The 23,989-nt window shown below is 46.9% G+C and overlaps 1 protein-coding gene across 1 annotated transcript; it reads left to right on the top strand.

Annotated features, from left to right (window-relative positions):
* Positions 1 to 4,539: 4,539 nt before the first annotated feature.
* Positions 4,540 to 23,609, top strand: LCA5L (lebercilin LCA5 like; the record flags this gene model as incomplete). The annotated part of the gene is made up of 9 exons (XM_080919215.1): positions 4,540 to 4,562; positions 8,246 to 8,577; positions 10,148 to 10,662; positions 12,431 to 12,568; positions 19,381 to 19,465; positions 20,512 to 20,615; positions 20,946 to 21,063; positions 21,573 to 21,683; positions 22,843 to 23,609. 9 exons carry the CDS (start codon positions 4,540 to 4,542, stop codon positions 23,607 to 23,609), a joined length of 2,193 nt encoding a protein of 730 aa, XP_080775341.1.
* Between the last annotated feature and the right edge of the window lie 380 nt (positions 23,610 to 23,989).

Consider the following 23,989-nt stretch of genomic DNA (forward strand, 5'->3'; position numbering starts at 1 on the left):
TTAGCAGTAGTGAAAAGAATATGACAGGAATGGGCATGCATACAGAGTAAGGCAGCACAGTAAACCTCTGAAAAGAAACTCACTTGGTATCCCATAAACGTAAAACAGATACTAACATACAAGTGAAGCAACACTAACATACAAGTGAAACATACACTAACATACAAGCTAAATGAGTAGGGTCTGAGCACTCGATGGACAGATGGTGCTCAAGAGGAAAGCGGTGAGAATGGAATCTTGTCAGGAGTGAGTAAGGACAGGAGAGACACAGGAGAGGAGTAAGGAGAGGAGAGATGGGCTGAGATGGTATTTCCCACTGACAGATGTGGGAGCTGAGCCACAGCAGGCTGAGCCAGGGATGCTTAGCACTGACCTCCTTCCCTGGACAGTGCCCCTGCTGAGCTCACTTGCTAGGGCATATGATACAAGAATCTGCAGAAAAGGCATTTGAGTTCCACAGGTCATACACTCGCCTCACCATAGGATAATTTGTGGGAAGAAACACAGTCATTGTCATTCAAACTATACATACAAATTAATTATAACCAGTGTGCAGTATTTAAAATTAGGAATTTCCTCACAGGGTCCTGGGTGGATCGAAAGCACTGGGGAACAGGGGCAGGTTATGATTGTGATACCAACAGTCAGACATCCTTTATGTCATGAGACCAATGGAGGACCATGTGTAATAGTCAATATCACTGCTAAGTAGACCAAGAACCTTTTGACACTTTGTCCTTTATAGTTACATAATGCAACCACTTTATTTTTTGTAGAACACCAGGAAAAAAAGGACAGGAGGTTAAAACACAGGCTCTTGTACAACTCCTTCAAATCTCACCTCAGCACACCTGTCTGATGGTCACAGCCACACTCTTCCCAGTGAATGCAGTGTTCCTAACAAGCAGCTTAAGCGAAGTGAGGCTTGTCCTGGCCCACCGTTTGAGGGCACAGTCCTTACTGGAGAGGCATGGCAGCAGAGAAGGACATGAGGCTCCTGGTCATGTCACATACAACCAGGAAGCAGAGAGAAATGAACTGTGGTCTCTACTAGCTCTCTCTTTATCCTCCCCAAACCCTAACCTGTAAGGTGGTGCTGCTGACAGCTAGGCTGGGTCTCCACCTCAGTGAACCTAATCTAGAAGCTCCCTCCTGGTGAAACCCAGTGCTTTGTGTCAGGTCACTAGGTGGCAGCCCAAGCCTGTAATCACAGCACTTAGGAGACAGGGGCAGAGGCAGACAGATCTGTTAAGTCTATGAGCCTTGTCTAACAGATGAAGTTCTAGAATAGCCAGGGCTACACAGAGAAACCCTGCCTCAAAACAAAACAAGCAGCCACGTTCTCATTTAAGGATAATTGCAGTTGGAGACTGGACAATGGTGAGGAGCACTGGCTGCTCTAGAATAGGACCCAGGTTCAATTCCCAGCACTTACACGGTAGTTCACAACCACCTGTAACTCCAGTTTTAGAGGGCCCTAACCCCTTCGAAGGTGTCATGCTCACACAGGAACGTAGGCAAAACACCCATACACAATAGCTGACTTTCTTTTTTTAAAAAAAGGACCTCAGTATATGATATATACAGTAATCTATAGTATACACAAGCACAGTATTTTAGTTATTGCTCTATTGCTGTGAAAGGATGCCATGACCAAGGCAACTTATAAACGGAAGCATTTAATTTTGAGGCTCAGAGTTCCACAGAGTTAGAACCCATGACTACCATGGTGAGGAGCATGGCAGCAGGCGTGGCATTGAAGCAGTAGCTGAAAGGTGACATCTGATCCACAAGCATGAGGCAGAGAGAGCTAATCTCCAAACCCACTCTCAGTGACATGCCCTCCAGTAAGGCCACACCTCCTAATCCTTCCCAAACAGTCCCACCAACTAAGCATTTGAATATATGAACCTGAATATAAGCATTATCATTCAAACCACTACATAGATGATAGATAAATACTGTACTTATACAAGTATCTCCGAGAGATTAACATTTGTTTTTTTATAATATTTTAGGGTTTTTTGAAATATAGTCTTTTTTTAAAAAAAAGAGACTAGAACATGTCAAAAAGTCTTGCCTTGGAAACTTCATGAGTCCCACAGTGAAGAGTGCTCCGCATGCAACATACAGTTCATCTCCAGACACCTTAGGAATGAATGAGTTTGAGAAAGAACAACAGGTAACAATGCAATAACTCGTTTTTAAATACATCAGTGTATGCTTTTTTAAAAAATCTGCCTTATTGCAAAATCAAGATTGAAAACAGGGTATAAAATCTTGATAATTCAAGTGCACACCTTGATCTAGAAGATTCGTATGTCTTCCTCTGTAATAGATAAACAACAGAGAGGTTTGCTGTTATGAGCAGCCATTCCTTTGGTCTAGTGCAATCCGTGAACAACATCGGCTAGATCAGATTCTCCACTGTAACAGCTGGTTCCATTTCGATGGTGTTCCTGAGTCACAACAGCAAAGAAACAGCTGCACACCTTGCACTAGAGAGACAAAGTGTATTTCAAGTGAATAAAACAGACTGTACTGTAAACACCAGTGCTTCCAAGTGTAAACACTGCCAAAATGAACCTGAACTAGACACCAACTCAAGACGTGACCAACCAAAGGCTGGTGCCAGCCAGCACCTGCTGACGCTTTATCTCTGCATTGAAGATAATTTGCTTTTATGTCCTGCCCCTAACAAACACTAAAGGAACATCATCTGGATGTGCTAAGTAATGAAGAACACTTTGATCTGGGCCATTATGTGCTACACAATGAGAAATGCACGTGTGGAAACAGCATAAGTATTTGTTAGGAACCATGAGATGCAGCCTACTCATGTTAATCCACAGACACTCTAGAAAAGCTTAATCAGAACACACTCCTGATATTGGCCATCAGTCAGTTCATCACAGATGAATGATGAAACTTGGATTGCAAAGTTGGAAACTGCGGAGAGCACTTGATGCTGTGCTGGGGGAGGGAGGCTTGGAGATGCCACAACTGCCTGCACTTGGCAGTGTCGTCGCCCCGACGGGTCTCAGCCCTGTCTGCAGCACAGGTGGGTCCTGAGGACTTGAGAGTAGTAATGTCTCATCACTTTGATGAGTATAATTTATGCTAAGTGCAGGTACTACTCTTCCAATGAGCAACAAGATAATGGTCACATAAACTTACCATCAGAACTGTGTTTAGCAGCCAGGTACAGTGGTACATGCCTTTAATCTCAGCACTCAGGAGGCAGATGCAGGGAGTTCATCCTGTCCTAACTCGGGCCCAGCTCAGGCTGAGCCCAAAAGATAGAACTGGGTCTGTGAGGAGAGAGAAAGGTGCTGTTCTCCTTGTAGTGTCCTGTAGTGTCCAGTGGGACCCCCACTGCCACCGCCTAAGTAAGGAGGGCTTTCCCAGGTGTGGTCCCTAGACCTCAGTGTGGCCCACGCATGGCCCTCACTCCTGACACCATTCCTGTCTGCTGAGGGGCTGAGTCTGAGCTTCAGGCCAACCAGGTCAGTGTGGTGCCACTCAGCTGTGCTGTCTCCCCCTCCAGCTCCCCTCTCTGCTCGCCCTCCACCCAGCTTCGCTTTTCACCAGCAGACTCCTTAGTTCCACATCCACAGTTCGACAAAGGACATCTGTTATATTTCTAAAAAGATATGTGGATATAAAATCTAGTGTGAGAGACTGAAGCTTTCCTCCTAAAACACAAGACAAGGACATCCAGTCTCGCCATCCTCAGTCTTGTCCAGTGTAACCAAGCATAACCATCCATGCAATGGAATAATTCGACTTCCATCATGCACCGACTGCAGGCCATCCATAGAGATCTTATGAGAGGGTGGGGGTGGGGTTCCGTTCCCAGGACCCACGTGCCAGTTCACAGCCACGTTCAGCTCCCCTCCTCTGAGATGTGCTGCCCTCTGCTGTCCTGAGCGAGCACTGCACTCGGGTGGCACTCATGGAAGAAGGGGAAACAACCCACCCCACACAATAGATAAATGCAGCTTTGTTTGTTTAAGTACGAGAAGAACCACAAGACGATAAAACAGTAAGTGAACTTAGCTTGCACAAGGCGAGGTCAGTGCACGCTCATCGACAGCCTGTTCGCTGACAGGGAGCAGCAGAGACGGAACTTAAAGGGCCACAGCAGTCACTTTAGCCATGCTCCTTCCTGTAAGAAGTGTGAAACGTAGTGAACCTCACCAAACTGCAGCGGTGGTGGAACAAACCCAAGAGGACCTAAAAAGAGATGTGCGGTGCACATGGGTTGGGTTCTCAGTGGTGGGAGGGTCCGGAATTTACCCATAGGTTGTGCACAGTCTAGCAGACCATTTTCTAGGCACTGACAAACCACTGTAAAGGTTCCTATGGAAGCTCGAAGGACAGCATAGGCAGAGTAGGAGGTGGAGAGTGCAGGTGGAGGTGGAGGTAACATGGCCCCACTTCAGGATAAAAGTATAGCTTCAGTGTGGGTACGTGCGGTCAGTAGAGCAGCAGTCTGTGTGAATACTGAGTTCTGACAGTGAAGATCCTGTGGAACACATGGGTTCAAAACCAGATGCCAGGTATGGCAGCAAGTGCCTGTAATGCCAGCACTCAAGAGACAGAGGTGGGTGGATCATTGTAAGTTCAGGGCCAGCCTGATACACACAGAGTTCCAAGACAACTTTAACTACATAGAGAAACCCTGTCACAAAAAACAAAAAGCAATGCTGGAGCCATTGACTGCTCATCCATGCAGAGCAAAAGTTTTGCAGTGCCACGGCTCACCCATCTCAGCTTCATGGAAGGCTGAAGGGACAGCGAGTGGTCAAGCAGACCACCCACACATGCGCACTCACACCCCACACATACTATACTCACACTACACATGCCACACATAAAGGCACCACATACACATCTACTATCTCACATTTATTGGAGATAAGGCCTGGAATGAAACAATGACTTTATGAAATTCCTAGGCAAATGGATGGATCTAGAGAATGTCATCCTGAGTGAGGTAACCCAGTCACAAAAGAACAGACGTAATATGCAGTCACTGATAATTGGATACTAGCCCTAGAAAGCTTTGAATACCCAAGAAACAATTCACAGACCATATGAAGCTCAAAAAAAACAAAAACAAAAAAAAAAAAACCCCAAAAAGTGGAAGCCTCTTAAGTGTATAGCATCCTCTCAGAGTGGGGTACACCTAAACCTTAAATCATCAATAATTCAAGAGCTAAGATAATAGCCTTGTGGCAATTCTTAGTATTTAAAAATCATTATGTTTAATCTTTACACACCAAGAAACTTTGACTATTTTCATGTTACGTTTTGTTTTACATGTACTTTATGCTCATTGTAACTAGTAAGATTTCAGTGCATACTATCAAACCTTTAAAAAATCAAGTACTGACAATATATTTATATAGTTTTATGCAAAAATGCTTTTAAAAATCTGTACATGTATCTCTATTTTTTTAAATAAAGTTGGGAAAAAAGAGTTATTATCAGCTACATACCTGAAGGCCAGCCTGTGCAACACAGGACCTTGCTTTAAAATATATAGATATATATATCACTCACTGTTCAAGCCTGAATTTGGTTTCCAGAACCCACAGAGGAAGGACAGAACTGACTCCTAAGCATAGTCTTCTGAGTCCCGGCCCCCAAACACACACAAAAACTGTGTACACAAAAAACAAAAATGTTTAAGTAAAAACTTTTAGAAGATAAAGTCTGTTGTTTCTTTGTGTAGCCATACTGGTTGAAGGGTTGTTTTCCTTCACTAGGCTGGGGTCTCATGAGCACTAAACATGTTCAAGACCACTGGGCTGCATTCCAAGCTAAGGACCTCTAAAGTGTGCTCGAAATTGGGAGGGGCAGGCACACAGACAGGCACTCTGTATCCTGGGCTAGCCTGGGTCTCACTATGAAACCCCTATTGGCCTTAAGCTCATAGCAATCCTTCTGCCTCAGCTTCCTGGGGAGGGAGAGCAGTGCAAGCACCAGACACCACGCCCAGCCCAGTCAGAGAAGAAGTTCTGTTGAATGGATTGTCAGGGACAACTGGCCAAACACAAGTCCTGTGGATGAGCGGCCAATGTTGAGGCAATTTGGTTTTATCAAGATGAGCAAAAAGTTAGGGTCTGAAATTCTTCTTTTTTTTAATCATGCACATGGGTGTTTTGCCCGAATATTTGCCTCTGCACCACATGTGTGCCTCGGTATTCATGGGGATGAGAAAAGGGCATCAGAACCCCTGGCACTGGATTTGCACACTGTTGAGAGCTTCAGTGTGGGCACTGGCCCTCTGAAAGAGCAACCAGCACTTGTAACCTCTTAGCCATCTCTTCAGCCCAGACACCTGGAATTCTTAATCCAGAGGGAACAGTTCACAAAGCTGGACCTTTGCCTGGAGTCCTGTCCACTGCTACCCAGAAGAACATGCCTGGAAAAAAAAAAATCCTTTGTGCTGGGACTGTTAAGTTCTACTAGCTTTCCACATTGTGAATCGGGAAAAGGACCCCAGCATGAGCCGCGAAGCCAGGATAGTCACCACGCTTCCAACCTGCCTGAGCCTCCTCTGTGCAGCTGGGGCTGTTGCTGCAGGGCCATTTGTGCATCATAAAGGTAGCAGTTAAGTAAAATGCTAGTGCTACTAGTCAGGTCATACAGATAAGAGCCTCAGTAGGAAAATATGAATGGCACAATGCGTTCCATCAGCCAAGGAGAAGGCTGAGACTAAGCGCATGCAGCAAAAGGCTACATGTGAAAGACCAACTCAGGGCACCCAGAGCTCCCAGCAGAAAGTGCTGTGTTGCCTTAGCAAAGGATCTTACACCAGCTAATGTCTCCTTTTGCTTTCTTGATAAAACAGAATTGAGAGTTGAATGAAAAAGCCAAGCTTTCAAAGACATCTGCAATGGATCAGCTTGTCTCATCCAACTGATGAGGTACGCTGCTGTGCAACAGCTTCCCAGAGCTGATCCTTCCTAATAAAGAGCCTCGTGAGGAAGTGCTGAGCATATTCACTGGAGGGTTCTTCTTGTGTGTGACTTCCTATTCTGTCCGTTTCAAATAGCTCACACCCAGAGAACCCAAACATTTCTTCCTTGAATGACATTGAGTCCACCGCTGAGGTCACTCAGCAGCTCCGGACAAACCATGCAGACTCACCTGAGATGGCAGGAAAGAAAGCACAGACAACTGCCTATAATCCTAGTGCTGGGGAAGCTGAGGCAGGAGGATTAGAGTTTGAGGCCAGCCTGGTCAGAGATAGCAGGTTCAGTAGATAAAGGGGCTTGCAGCTAAACCTGACAATCTGAAGATGCCCAGATGAACTGGTTCTGGTGGGTTGACCACTGACTTTCACATATGCACACCACCACCCCATAAATAAATAAATGTTAAAACTTATTTTTAAATAATGATAGTCTGGGTTCCAGATCCCTTCAGAACAAAGGAAACTCACTGCTTTCATTCTCCTTTTCTTTTTTAAAACATGAATTGTGTTTTAAATTGTGGCCAGCCTGGGCTGTGCCTTTAAAAGGGACAGTGGCTCAGCAGGTAAAAGCACTTGCTGTTCTTGCAGAGAGCCTGGGTTGGGTTCCCAGCCCCACATTGCGGACCTTAAGTCTGTAACTCCAGTTCCAGATGATCTGACACCCTCTTCTGGCCTCCACAAGCACTACACACATGGTGCACAGGCACATGTGGGCAAGCACTCATATACATAAAATAAAAATATATCAAAAAAGTGTCAGGGTTATTTTATATACTTTTATATTTCCTGTGAATATTATTAATTTTTGACCCCAAAGATCCTATATTTTATATAGAAATAATAAACCAAATTGAGACATTCCAGAAATGCTTTTTAATAATGTTTTCTTTTGAGCTGAGCATGATCGCACAGCCTTTAATCCCAGCCCCTGGGAGGCAGAAGTTGGTGGATCTCTGTGACTTTGAGCTGGTCTACATAGCAATGAAACTTTGTCTCAAACAAACAAAATAAACAGCTTTCTTTTTAAGATTTATTTATGTATACAGCACTCTGCCTGAATGTACACCTGCAGGCCAAAAGAGGGCACCAGATCCCATTACAGATGGTTGTAAGCCACCATGTGGTTGCTGGGAATTGAACTCTCCAGCCCACTGTTTCCCATTCTTAATTACCCTTCCTAGTAAAGAAGCTACAGTAAAGCACAGACTCATTTTAATGTCAATGACCATAAGCTGAAGCATCCTTCTGTTTTCTTAGGTTATGGACTATGTCTTTGGCTGACACCGCAGAAGCACACACAAATGAGCATTTCCCCAGTCTGGCACTAGGAAGCAACAGAAGGTCTTCAGAAGGCCAGCGGAGCCCCGGCGCTGGTGGCCTGTCACAGAACAGCCAGGCTTCCAATGGGAGCGTGGATTACAGCAGGTCCCAGTGCTCCTGCACAAGCCTGACTTCTCTCTATGACTACTCAGAAGACTTTCTCTCTGAGTGCTCGGAGACGGCTGTCAGCAGACATCAGCCACAGCAGCCGCTGGAGAAAGAAAAGGAGAAGAGAAAGTACGGTACTTGTAAACTGCCCCCGCCGAAAGGTAAGAAGCCAGACTTGCAGCCATGCCACAGCACTGGCCACAGCACTGCTCACAGCACTGGTCACAGCACTGGCCACAGCACTGGCCACAGCACTGGCCACAGCACTGGTCACAGCACTGGCCACAGCACTGGTCACAGCACTGGTCACAGCACTGGTCACAGCACTGGCCACAGCACTGGTCACAGCACTGGCCACAGCACTGGCCACAGCACTGGTCACAGTGCTGTCCTTGTTTAACACGAGCTAGCGAAGAAAATTCAGGAAATCATAAAATAACAAGAAGCTGCAGCCTCATCCCACAGAGCCAAACCCCCAAGCCTGCTAGTAGGGAGAGTTGTTTTAGTTGACAGGTGCTCATCACAGGTACTCAGTACAAGCACTCAGGCCTTACCAGCTTTTTGCCATTGGTCTCAGCTAAAGAATTAAAATTTGAACTGCCAGTGAAATGCCTTGTCTTGACCCCAAAAGACAATCTCCCAAGTCTGGTAAGGATGGGGACGATCTTTCCAAAATCCCCCAAAAAGCTGTTAGCCTTTTCCTTGTGGCCTTTGTTTTGTTTTCCTTTTTTTTTTTTTTTTTTTTTTTTTTTGGATGAGATTGCACTGTGTAACAACCCTGTCTAGCCTAAAACTCCCTTTGCATACCAGGCTGGCCTTGAACTCAGAATTCTGCCTGCCTCTGCCTCCGGAGTGCTGAGATTAAAGCACCCAGCTAAAGACATTTTCTTATCTGAGATTCACTCCTCTCAGAAATGACTTTAGCTTCTGCCAAGTTGACATAAAACTATCCAGAACAATGGTTTTTAATGTAACTTGTTATGTTAGAGTCTCATTGCTGTGAACAGACACCATGACAAGGCTACTCTTATAAGGACATTTAGCTGGGGCTGGTTTACAGGTTCAGGGGTTCAGTCCAGTATCATCATGGTGGGAAACATGGCAGTGTGCAGGCAGATGTGGTGCAGGAAGAGCTGAGAGGCAGCCAGGAGGAGACTGATTCCACACTGGGTGGGACTTAAGCCTAAGAGACCTCAAAGCCCACCTTCACAATTACACACATCCTCCAAAAAGGCCACACCTCCTAATAATGCCACTTCCCATGGGCTAAGCATATTCAGATCACACTAGTGTTAAAACAGGGTCTTGTTTAGTCCAGGCTACCCTTGAACTCCTAACCCTCTGCCTCCACTTCCCTAGTGTTAGGATACAGGGATGTGCCTCCACACCTGGCATGACGTTTTGAGTAACTTTAATAGCAGATACCTAAACACAGGCTTTAGACTTCAGAAGAGTAGTTTTTAGTACATTCTGTGTTACCTCGTGACTCCCCAACCTTGGATGACTTAAATAAATCTTCAGATATAAAGTAGATGGGACTGGACTGAAGAGCTCTCTGTGTGAGGCAGCTGTGTGGAGAGCCTGGCCAGCAGCAGGCTCATCCAGGAAGCCATCTTTGTCCTCTTAGTTTTGTGGCATTAGTATGTGTGCGGGGGGGGGGGGGGGGGGTCGCTGCACCTGTGCATTGCTCTGTGCACTGCTGGTAACAGCCTGCATTGTCTGTTCCCTCAGGCCAGAAGGACATCCCAGCTGAGAAAAAGCACATCTGGAATGATTCATTTTTCAGTTCTCAAATCCAAACAATTGCCAAGAAAAGAGACACCATGACACATCGGGTGCTGTCGGCCAGGCTCCATAAGATCAAGGAGCTGAAGAACGAACTGGCTGACATGCATCGGAAGCTGGAAGCCACTGTCATAGAAAACCAGTTTCTGAAGCAGCTTCAGCTGAGGCACCTGAAAGCCATAGGGAAATATGTGAACTCTCAGAACAATCTACCTCAGATTACAGCTAAGCACCAGAATGAGGTGAAGAACCTTCGACAGCTCCTCCGGAAATCCCAGGAGAAGGAGCGAGCTGTGTCCAGGAAACTCCGAGAAACCGACAGTGAGTTACTGAGGACCAAAGACGCCTTGCAAGCCCTGCAGAGACTCTCGGAAGACAAAAACCTTGCAGAGAGAGAAGAACTGACTCACAGGTTGACAGATCTTACAGCCAAAATGGAAGCAAATGACAAAAAAATACAGGTTTGTGTCTCAGAAGCTCCAGTATTGATAAAGGTGCAATCAGCCACGGGCTGTAATCCAGCTCACCACACAGAGTGACTGTGTTTAGTAGTGAGTGGGGGAGGAGCTGGGAGGAGGCGCACAAGTGTCAGAGCTGGGAGTCTGCCCTGGAGTGGGCAAGAATGCTCCCCAGCAAGAGTGCTCCCCAGCCTATCTCAAAGCAGCTGGTCCGATGGCATGGGCATGTCCTGTGAGCCAGAGGTCTACAGTGTGTTGTGGAGTCTTCCTTTGATCACCTGCTTCCAGCCCCTACTGAAAGGCCACCTCCCCTTGGCAGAGTAGTGTGTCTGTCTGAGTTGTGTGTCTGTCTGAGTAGTGTGTCTGTCTGCCTATCCACCAACCCCTTTGCTTCTATTGTTTCTCCTCAGTCTGACAGACTTGTTACCACACCGTTCGTTATTTAAAAATAATGTTTCCCTGGGAAGAAGAAAGAAAAGGGAAAGGAAAGGGAGGAAAAGAGAGGGGAGAGGGGAAAGGAGGGGGGAATAGGGAAGGGAGAAAAGAAGGGAGAGAGGGTGGGGAGAGGGGAAAAGGAGGGGTGAGAGAGGGGTAAGGGAAGGAAAGGAGAATGGGAAGGGAGAGAAGAAAGGAAGAGAGGGAGGGAGGGGAGGGAAAAAATAGAATTAAAATGTCTAAAGAGGGGTGGATAGATTTTCCTCAACAGACCCTGGTTGTCCAAAGCCGGGAATATCACTAAAAGGGGCAGTCGGGGAGCAGGCACTAATCACACAAGTTCCTGCTGTTTTACATGATCTTCATGGACGAAAATACAAATGGACTGTTTAATTCTCTGGTACTTAGTCACAAATATTTTCTGGTAAGTATTCGATGGTCTCACCCACATTTTCATGATACTATTTGTTGTGGGTATCTGGGGGCCACGCCAAGGTAGTGAGATATTACACTATGGAACAGATCTGGTACAAGGGGTAGTGGGCATGTAGACAGACATACAGACAGGAGCAGTCATGAGGGCAGAGAAGAAGGACAGAGGACAGAAAAGAGGAGAAAGAGGGACCGGCAGGAACACTTGGGAACAGAGAGAGCTGGAGTGCTGGGGCAGGCCTTTTACCCACACCTGATGGCAGATGATAACAGAAGCCCCTGCTAGGTCCCTGGGAGTGTAAGCTCCTGCTAGGTCTCTGGAAGCAGCCTGTAAACTAACACAATTCTACAGGAAAATCCTCTATTGTCCAAGAAAATTGTCTTCCACAGAGTAGGTTAGGCACCACCACTACCAGTAGCCCCTGACATCCTACTACACCAGTGAGCTCCTGGGTGCTGGTGTGTCTGGGAGGCCCCCCCAGTATGTCTGTCTGTTCTCCATCTTACCATCCACCACTGTGGAGGGGCTGCATGATGCCCATTACAGCCTTCCTGTCTGCTCTCTCGGGATCCCTGTCCTCACAGTCCATGCTGAGGCTGGGCTCTTCCTCTAGGGAAGGAGCCAGAAGATTTACCATCGAGCAGCACATTTGGGTCCCACTGTCAGGTGTGCCCCTGGCTGGGCTTACTGGCTTTTCAGGATGCATTTGAGCATTTGTTATCCGTGTCCAGGGTTTGTAAAGATCACTGGGGTGCTGAGCTTGGAAAGATCTGTTCACTCTAGACCTGAACTCAGACTTTTGGGCTGATGTTTCCTTTTATCATAAATGTAGCTTGTTTCACTGCAGTCAAGTTTCATGGCGCCACGCTGCTACACAGTAGTTGAAATATATACTGTTTTCAGAACTTGGAAAAACAGCTTCGGCTGAACAATCGGTCCTTTAGTCGGCAGTTGGCCAAAGAAAACCGGAAGACGTTGGCAGCTCAAACAGCGACAAAGACTCTGCAGGCAGAAGTGAGACAGCTGCAGCAGAAGCTGAAGGTATCTCCCCCAAAAATCTGTCCCAAACACCGGGTTAGTCACACATATGATGTCTTCAGGTTGTTCCTTCAGTCATGAGCAGGTGCAGGGTCTGCGGAGTGAACAGCCCAGCCACTGTGCGATGCTGGAGATTAGGAAAACTCACTGGCTCCATAAGACTGCATGTCTTCACTGCTATTTCACAACAGCAAACAGCAGCGCAGTCTGACAACATTTTAATGCAACTCAGAATACGCTTTTAAAGTTAGAAGTCAAAGCATAGTGAGAACCAGAATACGTTTCAATAGCTCATAATTTATTTAAGGTCTTACTTGTGACTTGAGATGTAGTCCAGACCTGATGCATTTGCAAGGTGTGCATGAGGCTGCAGACTCCAACCTAACAGATGCAAAACAAATAGTTTGATTTGCATAGCCATGTGTGGTGGAGACACCCTTGGCTACAGAGCACTTTTGAAGCCATCCTAGGCTATGTGGGACTGTCTCAAAAAATAATAGGGCTAACATAGTAAAGGGGGTTGCTGCCAAGCCTCACTCCCTGAGTAAAAAACCCTGGGACCCACATAGCCAAAGGAGAAAACCAACTCCCCCAGTGGTCCTCTGACCTCCACATGCATACAGTGTCGTGCATGCATACATACATACATACACTAAATATATACACTACATACATATATACATATACTAAGTACATACTATACTACATACAATACATACACATACATGCATACATGCATGCATACATATATACATACATACATACACTACATGCAATACACACACACACACACATGAACACATTAGGCCATGTGGTAGTGGCAGACACCGTTTATGCCAGCACCCAGGAGGCAGACAGACAGATTTCTGAGTTAGAAGCCAACTTAGTCTATAGAGACCCTGTCTTGGAAAACTGAAAGATGGAGACCACCATGGAGTCCCACTTACCCCAGTTAGGATGGCTGTTTCCACAGGAAAATGCTGCTAAAGATGTGGAAGGAAAAGATTACCAGTAGGAGTCCCCAAGTGAAACCACATGACGGTTCCTCCAAAGCTAAACTTCACAACGACATGACCAGCAACAGCACTCTGATACATGCTGAAGAACATGAAGTCAACATACAAAAGACATGCATATACACATGAGGGTACATAGTCACGCAGAGGGCATTCAGCTGTAAGAGTGAAGGGAAACCTGCAGTCTGCGTAGCACAGACAGAACTGAGAGGAAACATGTAAGGCCACGGAGCCAGACACAGATGGCAAGTATTGCATGGGAGAGATGAGGAGGAGGGACGGCAAGGGGTTTGGAAGGGGGCAGAGTGCAGAGGGAGGAGAGGGAGGGAGGAATGGAAGAGCAAGTGTGAGTGGCCTGTGTGTGGAAATGTCATAAAATAGTGAATCCCATTAACTTCTATATTACTCTCTGCCAGTATTATAACAAAGCTTTTTAAAGATTTGTTTTTATTAATTTTAATAGTGTGTGATACACACATTTATATGTGCCCATGAATGCAGTGCCCATGGAGGTTACAGGTGTCAGATGCCCCAATCTGGAGTTATAAGTGGCTCTAAGCTGCCCGACGTAGGTGTTGGGAACTGAACTGGGTCCTCTGAAAGCAGCCAGAAAAGCAGTGAGTGAGGAGACGCCGTGGCTGTGTGTGCTGTGACCACCTAGAGCGGGATGCAGAACAAACACAGAAGGAGATGGCCAGTATGGCGGATAACAGTCTCGGCACATGAAAAGCAGAAGCAGGAGGGTTGTGTGTTCAAGGCCACAGCTGAGTTAGATAGGAAGATGTATGCCAACTGGGCTATTTAGTGAGATTCTGTGTCCACACACACACACACACACCAACAACAACAGCAACACCAACAGCAGTGTACAGAAGACAGATCGGAAGGGCTGGCTGCAGAACCACATCTGAGGCCACAGAACTGTTGTGTGTCATTATACAGCAGGGTTGAGTATAAAAAAATCCTGAAGCCACTGAAAATCCAAACCAAGATTTAAAAAATAACCAACTATATATTCCACCAGTGGTGTAAGGTCATGGGGAAAAGCCATTGCAGGTGACTTAGCACAGTAGTTTCAGTTAACTCTAGCCAGTCACCTGCCAAGGATGGAATGACTTCACATGTGCATGGTTTCAGAAGTGACAGAGAGTGTACGTGGGGGTGGGGGTTGTGGTGTGGGCTTTGTATACACTGTGAATAATGCTGGTGCCTTCAGAACAGGGTTCCAGGGGATGATACAAAGAATGCACAAGTAAGACAGGTGTAATAAAAGTCCACAGGCCTGATTTGGATCTGAAATGGAAGTACAACTTCACCACATGTTTTGTTTTAAAAGCTTAATATTTCCAATGTGACTGAGAACAGTGGACACCTCTAATGTCCACTGGTCCAAAGAGAAACAGGACATCTTAAAGAAGTCACACCAGAGAAACTGTCACCTTGTAGGAACATGCAGAACCAGTTCTTACTGGACAAAATTGATCAAAAAAGATAGTCAGGCATGATAGATACTCCTGTAATCCCAGCACTCAAGACAAGGGCTGCCTAGGACCCATAGCAAGACCCTGACTCAGAAATTAGTAATAAAATAAATAAATGAAAGACGAAAGAAGAGACACGTATGAGAGTAGAATGGGGTGAAAATGATGGTCAAAGTGCGTTATATATGTACATGTGTGTATGTGTGTATATATGTACATGTGTGTATGTGTGTTATATATGTACATGTGTGTATGTGTGTATATATGTACATGTGTGTATGTGCGTTATATATGTACATGTGTGTATGTGTGTTACATATGTACATGTGTGTATGTGCGTTATATATGTACATGTGTGTATGTGTGTTATATATGTACATGTGTGTATGTGTGTTATATATGTACATGTGTGTATGTGTGTTATATATGTACATGTGTGTATGTGTGTTATATATGTACATGTGTGTATGTATGTGTGTTATATATGTACATGTGTGTATGTGTGTTATATATGTACGTGTGTGTATGTATGTGTGTTATATATGTACATGTGTGTATGTGTGTTATATATGTACATGTGTGTATGTATGTGTGTTATATATGTACATGTGTGTATGTGTGTTATATATGTACATGTGTGTATGTGTGTATGTGTGTTATATATGTATATGTGTGTATATTATATATGTGTGTATGTTATGTATATGTGTATATATTATATATGTATACATGTATATGTATATGTGTGTGTTACATGTGTATGTCTATGTATATATATGAAATTGTCCAAGAATAGTATTTTTTAAAGATTTATTTTATATATATGAGTACACTGTAGCTGTCTTCTGACACACCAGAAGAGGGCATCAGATCCCATTACAGATGGTTGTGAGCCACCGTGTGGTTGCTGGGAATTGAACTCAGGACCTCTAGAAGAGGAGTCAGTACTTTTAACTCCTGAGCCATCTCTCCAGCCCCTAAAAATAGTACTTTTATATAAAGAAAAATAATAAAGAATTTGCAGTACTTAGACAAATGCTTCGCCTGGCGAGATGGGCCCAGACAGACTAGTAGCCCCTTGCACACCTATGACCTCAGCTCTGAGGGGACAGGGACAAGAGATTGCTAGGGCTTGCTGGTTTCCAGCCCAGAAAACAGGAGCCTCAGACTCAGGGAGAGACTCTGCCTCAAAGTAATAGGCAGTGGGTGCGTGAAGGGAACCATCCTGGTGAGTCTGAGTTGGTTGTTGAGTATGGAGTTCAGAATGTGCTCTGCCCTAGGCCACTCCACGTTGTGCAGCACAGTGGCTTCAGGCTGTGCCTCATTTTGGGTGACTCCATTTTACTAAGCAGAAGGTAAGCTTGTCCCATCACACACACAGAGTGATGATACTTATTCCCACAAGTAAGTTATGGGTGAGGAGAACATGGGCATTTGGGTACAGCAGTCAGTGGAACCCCATAAACAAAGGACATCGGCCCTCCATCCACTGGCTGCCCAGCAAGAGATGACAGAAGCCCTGTCTGTCGCTTTCTTGGAGCTTCAGTTGAACACTACCTACAGATTCCCATCGCTTGATACACCCCTCTCAAATTTGTCCACCTGTCCATCCAGCCCTGCAGACACAGCCCTGGACCTTGCCAAGTTCTGTGTCTTGGTGGTGGCTTGACTCTGCAAACCTCCAGCCAGTCTCCTCCAGAATTCACTAATACGCAGTCAACCACCTATAGTGACTATCAACTTCTGTATTAGCTCTGTTTTTGCCTTCTTAAGATGTCTGTACTCGTGTGTGTGTGTGGGGGGGGGGTGTGTGCAGCACAATCACACAAAGATCAGAGATCAGTACTGGGTGCCTTCCTCTATCCATCTCTACCATATTTTGAGACAGGGAGCTTGCCAATTTGTCTAGAGCTGGCCAGCAAGTTCCAGATCCTCCTATCTCTGCCTCCCAGTGCTAGGGTTACAGGCTGTGCCACTGTGCTTGGCTTTGCACATGCACGTGCACACACACACACACACACACACACACACACACACACATTTGAAGTGTAATGTGTGACCTGAGAGTGAATACTAGTAATTCAGACTGCAAAAAGAACCCATGGTTGTGAGCAGCCATGCTACTCAGAGTAATGCAGGTAATGTGGTAATCCACAGAGCAAGGGTGACATAGCTTGTGAAGTTATCAGGACCTAATAAACTCTGACCTTCCTGTTCTGTTTCTATGGAGTGGGCTTGTTGATAGGTTGTTTCTGCACCAGTGAAATGAGCCAGTTTAAACCAGATTAGATTATATTAAGGCAGGTTTATTGGGAAGCTGCTCTCAGGTGAGTTCACTGGCCCCAAGGATTGAGGCCAAGGGAATCGCCATGGGGAGAAGGATTAGGGAAAAAGGAGAAAGAGAGGAAGAGTGCACAGAGAGAGAGAGAGAGAGAGAGAGAGAGAGAGAGAGAGAGAGAGAGAGAGAGAACACATAAAATGCCTGGATTACATAAAATGGGGGAAGGGCAGCCCAGCCCCTGGGCTGCAAAGTTCAGGGTTGGGGGCAGGGGGTGCCAGGTAGGGACTGAAGGAAACTGGGAGAACATGGAGGCCAGGTCTGCTTTGCTATGTCCCCTTGTCCTGGCATCTGAAAGCAAACACTCATGACCCTCAGTCACTACCAATGGCAATCACTTGTGATTCCTCCTGTGTTTGGGGTCGCCTCCCAACTGTAAGCATCACCTGTCAATAAAAAAAGCTATGGCCAATGAACTGAGGCAGGAAGTAGAAGGTGGGACACCCAGCAGAGATATAGAGAATTCTGGTAAATAGTCAGAGGCACAAGGGATTTGCCATGAAACACTGAGAAGATGGACATAAACTAGCAAATAGCTAAACTCAGAATAAAGGGAGATTTGCCCCAGGAACCCTGAGGAGACAGGTATAAGAAGACAAGGAGGAGAAACCAGCCATGCAGCTGAACCCAAGTTAGGATAAAAGGGAACATAAGTTAGGACCAAGTCAGAGAAGAAGTCAAACCTTCTGGCGTAAGCATTTATTAATAAGTAACTAGTCTCAGAGTCATCATCATTCTGGGAGCATGGGCTGGGAGGAAAACCTGTATGTATTTTTTAAATCCACCAGTGCAAGTCATCTGGGCAAATGAATCTGACCTGTAGGCTTTTCCACTGTAGCCATACCTGATAATGAACCAAGGCAACAGAATAGAGATTGTAAGGGTGTTATACTCTAGACCATTCTGATCATTATGTTGCATAATATTGCTTTCAGGCACTGGAGAGATGGCTCAGGGGTTAAGAACACTAGCTGTTCTTCCAGAGGTCCTGAGTTCAATTCCCAGCAACCATATGGTGGCTCACATCCATCTGTAATGGGATCCAATGCCCTCTTCTGGTGTGTCTGAAGACAGCTATAGTGTGTACTCATAAATAAAAAAACCTTCAAAAAGATAAATAAAGGAATGAGTTGGCTGCTCTTACAGAGGACCCAGGTTCAGCCCAGCACCCACATGGAGCTCATACCAGCTATATGATACTTCTAGGGATCTGATGCCCTCTTCTGGCCTCTGCAGAAACCAAGCTCAAGCTCACTAGTACGTGTGTGTGTGTGTGTGTGTGTGTGTGTGTTCAAGCAAAACATCCAACAGAACACTCAGAGATGATTTCTAAGAATATAAAGCCCTGGGCTGGAGAGATGGCTCAGTGGTTAAGATCACTGACTGCTCATCCAGAGGTTCTGAGTTCAATTCCCAGCAACCACATGGTGGCTCACAACCATCTGTAATGGGATCTGATGCCCTCTTCTGGTGTGTCTGAAGACAACTATGGTGTACTCATATAAATAAAATAAATAAATCTTTTTAAAAAGAATATAAAGCCCTTCCTCATCGAGGGGTCTCTAATGTTTCCTTTACTGACATAGAAGTGACCTTGGAGACAGTGGTTGAGCCCAGCAGCCTGCAGGCTTGTATGATGTCAGGCTTTGTCAGGTTCTTGGGCTTTTTCTTACCTCCGTCAAGTTAAGATCTTCAGAGCTTTTGCTTTGCCATGAGTTAAATCCATAGGGGAGTTTTGTCGGCTTGCCGTCGGCCTTGCCGGTGCGCGCCGCCTGAATGTCAGGTGCCGGGATAAGGCCTTGATCTCTGCTGCCCGGTACTGTGGTCACTAGGTCTAGCCAGAGCGGCTGAGGATTGGATTTTGGTTTAATTTCACTTTCCCATTACAGCACGTGACCAGTGGCTTCCCCTTAAACTGATGGTTTCAGTCTAGGTTTCTGAGGCAGCTGTGTCTGGAGACTGACATGGTGTTCTTTTCAGGAGAAGGACCGTGAGCTGGAAATCAAAAACATCTACACTAATCGAATCCTTAAAAACTTACATGATAAGGAAGATTATCCGAAAGGTACGTTTTAGTCCCCCTTGCTCAAACTCTGCTTTTAAGTGTCTGCAGATGTTTTCCTAATCTATATAGGCGAAACGGTGGGACCTTGAACAGGCAGGCACTTGGTCACTGTAGAACACTGGAGTTGTGACACGGTCACAAAGAACCAGCATGGCTCTTCTCCCACTGTGCTGGGTCCCTCCTGCCCAGCGGAGCTCTGTTCAGGAGATCCGTAAGCCAGTGTGCAGCTTGTGAGCACAGAGTTGTCTGAGGTACACTTTATAACAACGTGCCTACCTCGGCCTTCAGGGTCAGTGGATTTAGGCAAATGCTTACAGCTGTATAACCATCACCCTGGTCAAAAGAACATCTCCCACCCCACACACCCCACACCCAAGAAGTCCCCTCAGGCCCTGTGCAGCTGCCTAAGCAGTGTCTAACCTCCCTGTACAATAGTGTAGTTGTCACTGTGGACCCCAACACAGCACTGCTCGGTCCTGGCCGCCGAGGTTCAGCACAGTGGCTCCAGGCTGGTGCTCCAGTCCTGCGTTTTTCCCTATAAGACAATAAGTGCTAATTAATATTCACTGCGCCCCTCCCAGCCACAGGGTCTGCTCAAGTAAGGCACAGCAGAACCCTCTCGGCTAACACAATAGGAGCAGCCAGGTCTGCTTTCAAAGTCCACTGACTCTGGACTATAATCCTGAGCAACGCCCAGCAAACAAGAAAGACATGCGCCTGCCACAGGCATGACACTGTTGGCCTCTGGAGCTCTGGCTTGGTGTGGCAGTGGCTTGGTCTCACAACCCCTTCCTGGAGGCAATGTCAGTCGTTAGAACAGCTGCGCTGCCTGATCCTAGCACCTACCTAGTTCCCCTTAACACTGTGATGCTCGTGACCTCTGAGATGGAGGATAAGACGGATGAAGGGAAGGTAGGAAAGAGAACTCTGACCGTGTGCTGCCTGTTTAGAACGCTCCTGTACAGGGGGTCATTCAGTGTGTGCTTGGGAGCAGTGAAGCCTATGAACACAAAATGTTCCTCACACATAATCTACCTACTTTACAGTCTCTTCAACAAAATCAGTACAAGCAGACAGGAAAAGTTTGCCATTTGTAAATATGAGACACCAGGAAACCCAAAAGTCAGATGTCCCATTTTGGATAACTAAGGTATGAGAACTCGGAAATCTTGCATTGTCTAAAAAATATATATCTTAACGAAAATAGGGTGTCTGGCTGGGTGTGATGATGCATACCTTTAATCCCAGCTCTTGGGAGATAGAGACAGGTGGATCTCTGTAAATTCAAGGCCAGCATAGTCTACAAAGTGAGTTCCAGAACAGCCAGAGCCATTATTACTCAAGAAACCCAGGGGGCAGGGATGGAGGAGTGGCTAAAGCAGTTCACTGTTGTATACAAAAGCATTGATATTTATTTAAAATTTAACTTAAAATTAACTACACCTCAAAATGTGCTTTTTACTATTTTTGTAAATTATAGGGTAAAAAGGCAAAAGGAAACATTGTTCATAAAGAAAAATCAACAGAAATAAACCATGACATTTCTTACTATACGTGTAAACTACCAAAGCAAGAAGAGTCTAAGAGAAAATATGAAGGTAACTGAACAGCTTTAGAAAGTTTCCTGCTAGGCGAAACGGGCCTCAGGGAAGGACGCTGCCAGTCCAGGCCCAGTCACCTGCAAGGTCAAGATCATCCTGGAAGATACAATGTCATTAGCTCCACAGCCAGGGCTCCTGGGGGTAGATCCAAGGCAGGTGGAGGTCAGAGAATATTTGAATGAACTCCTCAGAGCATCACCAAGCTGACTTTCAGCTCTTGGGAGCAGGTCAAAGCCAGATGCTTCTGTGGGTGTTAAGGAGGAGCCTCAGCCAGCCCAGGCTGCAGTGCCAGAGCAAAGTCACCGCCCCAGGCCACAGGCAGGGCAGACCAAATCTCTAGTTTTCCTGGTTAGAGAAACCTGGAGGAGAAAGGGGTGGGGGTGGGCATGTGAGCTGGTCCCCGTCTGTCTGCTGCTGGCATGCGGCTGGATTCTCCATCGATCTCTGCAGGCTCCCTTCACCCCCAAATCTTCTGTGTTCTAAACCATTTCCTCATTTTTGGTCAGCAAATCTCAGGGTCTTAAAGAGCATGCCATCTCCTCGAGCTTCCTGGGGACAGGTGGCCACTGAGCAGATCTGCGCTTTCCACCTGGAATGTCACTCGAGTACCCAGACAGGTGATTAAATCATTTTTACATGGTTACAAAATTCTAGGTTATCACTTTCCTTTAGATCTTGAAGATTGCCCCCGTTTTTATAGTTTTGTTGCTGGCAGGTGAGCTGGAGATGAGTCAAGGAGGAGCCCGCCAAAATTCCACGCATTTCCTCAGGCCTGACAGGAGCTGAGAGGACCTAGCGGGGCCAGACTCTTGCTGCGAAGTCAGCCAGGCTGAAATAGCAGTGGTGTGTCCCTCAAGGCGCCGCGCGGTGCGCCGTGCTGGAAACCACACGGGCACTTCCTGCGGCAGCGTTCGTTTACCTTTCCCACTTTTAAGCCCATACTGCGGTAAGGCATGGTTCTAGGCATTCACACGCACATGCACACACGCACACATACAGACACATGCACACACACCACCAGCAGCAGGAACAAAATGCAAATGCCGTGAGCTCCTGTCCTAGTGTCAATTCCCCTAAGGCCACTTGCCCAGAGCTGCCCAGCGCCCGCGGCAGCATGCTGTGTCTCACACGTTCCTCAGGCACAGTACAGTGTTAAGCTAAAGCACGCCAGCTGCGCACACAGCCCTGCAGCTTTGGTTGTGTAGGTTTGTGTAGGAGATGAAAGTGCTGGGCCTAACAACGCATTCGCTTAAATACTGCTAGAAACTGCCAAACTGCTGGAAAAGCAAAAACCAATTAAAATTAAGAATTGCCGATTTATATACACCTATCAGTGGGCCATTTCCTCAGCGTCTGACTATTGAAATGATTGTTGTTTTAATTGATGCTTAACATGTTTTAATAGCTGGAGAGATGTCCTTAGTATTTTGCATGAATAACCTTTTCCTTCTTTTCCTAATTCCCAGGTATTTGGGAAGGTCTAGGAAAGGTTAGCAATGCCACCTGTGTCAGTGCAAGCGAGCACACTGGTGACAGGACAGGACATCGTCTTTCTCCACCGTACTGGGCCTCACTTCCCAGAGGCAGGGGGCTCTCAGGGAGGGAAGCTCAGGATCAGAACCGCGCACAGACACGAGCCCTTCAGGGGTTTGCTTTCTAGTGGGTGCCAGCGGCAGGAACTCAGACCCTCAGCTTGCTCCGCGCCTGGGGGTAGGGGAGCCTCCTAAAATCCACTTCTTGTTTGAGGGCACTCAATGCTCCATCTTTCTAACGCAGATTTATCCAAGGAGGTCGAACACCCGAAACCACAAACCTCTCTGGAAAGCCCTAGGAGGCCAAAAGAGAAAAAGGCAGACCAAGAAAAGAGAGTCATCCCAGCAGAAGGAGAGCCACCTGCAAAGGGAAGCGAAGTCTCCGAGGACGCAGAGGATAAGGCCCTGGCCAGGGCGGGTGGCGATGCGGGCGATGCAGGAGATGTAGGCGATGCGGGCGATGTGGGCGATGCAGGCCAAGTCGTCCAGGTGACCTGGGCGCAAGAGCTGCCCCCGGCGGACGAGGCGGAGGAGGTGCACGGGGCGGGCGAGGCCGGCGACGCCGAGCCGGGGCGCGGCCGGAGGAAGACCCCGCGGTCGCGGAAGCACTACTCCTTCACCGAGGCCACCGAGAACCTGCACCAAGGGCTGCCCACTTCCAGCAGGCAGGCCTCGGGCAGCCCGCACTGCCGCTGCCGCCACGGCACGGGCAAGCACCGCAGCGAGCAGGAGCTGCAGCTGGAGCCTGCGGGCTACGAGCCCTCGTTCGGCAAGGCGGCCAGGGCCAGGGCCAGGGCGACGGCTTTCCGCGACAGGAAGAGCAGCCTCATGGAGGAGCTGTTCGGCGCCGGCTTCACGGGCAGGGCCGGCCCCAGCGACGGCGAGGCGGCCACCAAGTCCGAGCCCGCACCCCAGGCCTCGGCCAGCAATGCTTTCGGGGACTCCAGAGCCACTGTGGTGCGGTCCATCCAGGCCTCGCCCACCGAAGCCAGCAGGAAGACTGTTGTTTAAATGCAGCAGTCACCTGTTACATTCTGGTTTATATACTAATTATGCCTTTAATCCTAACCGTGTGAGGGCTTATATAGTGTTTTAGTACTTGGGTGGACTGTGGGTAAATTGGGTAATTTGCGTGATTGCTTTCTAATAAAACAATCTACCGTACCTTGGTCATATGGTAACAAATATAAATCTACATCTTTATTATGAAGGCAGAACATGCATGCCCACTCTTTTAAGGAGTACTGGGTTTGTTATATAATCTGGACTCACAGTTGGTGATTCTTGGCCAGCCTAAGACGCCAAGACTGTCCCTCATCGCGCGTGCACGGAAGAGGCACGGATCGGCAAGATGGTCAGCAGACACAAGGACAGGGTTCAAGCCTGGCCTC

The sequence above is a fragment of the Micromys minutus genome (genome assembly GCF_963924665.1).
Source record: "Micromys minutus genome assembly, chromosome: 7".
Taxonomy (NCBI): Eukaryota; Metazoa; Chordata; class Mammalia; order Rodentia; family Muridae; genus Micromys; species Micromys minutus.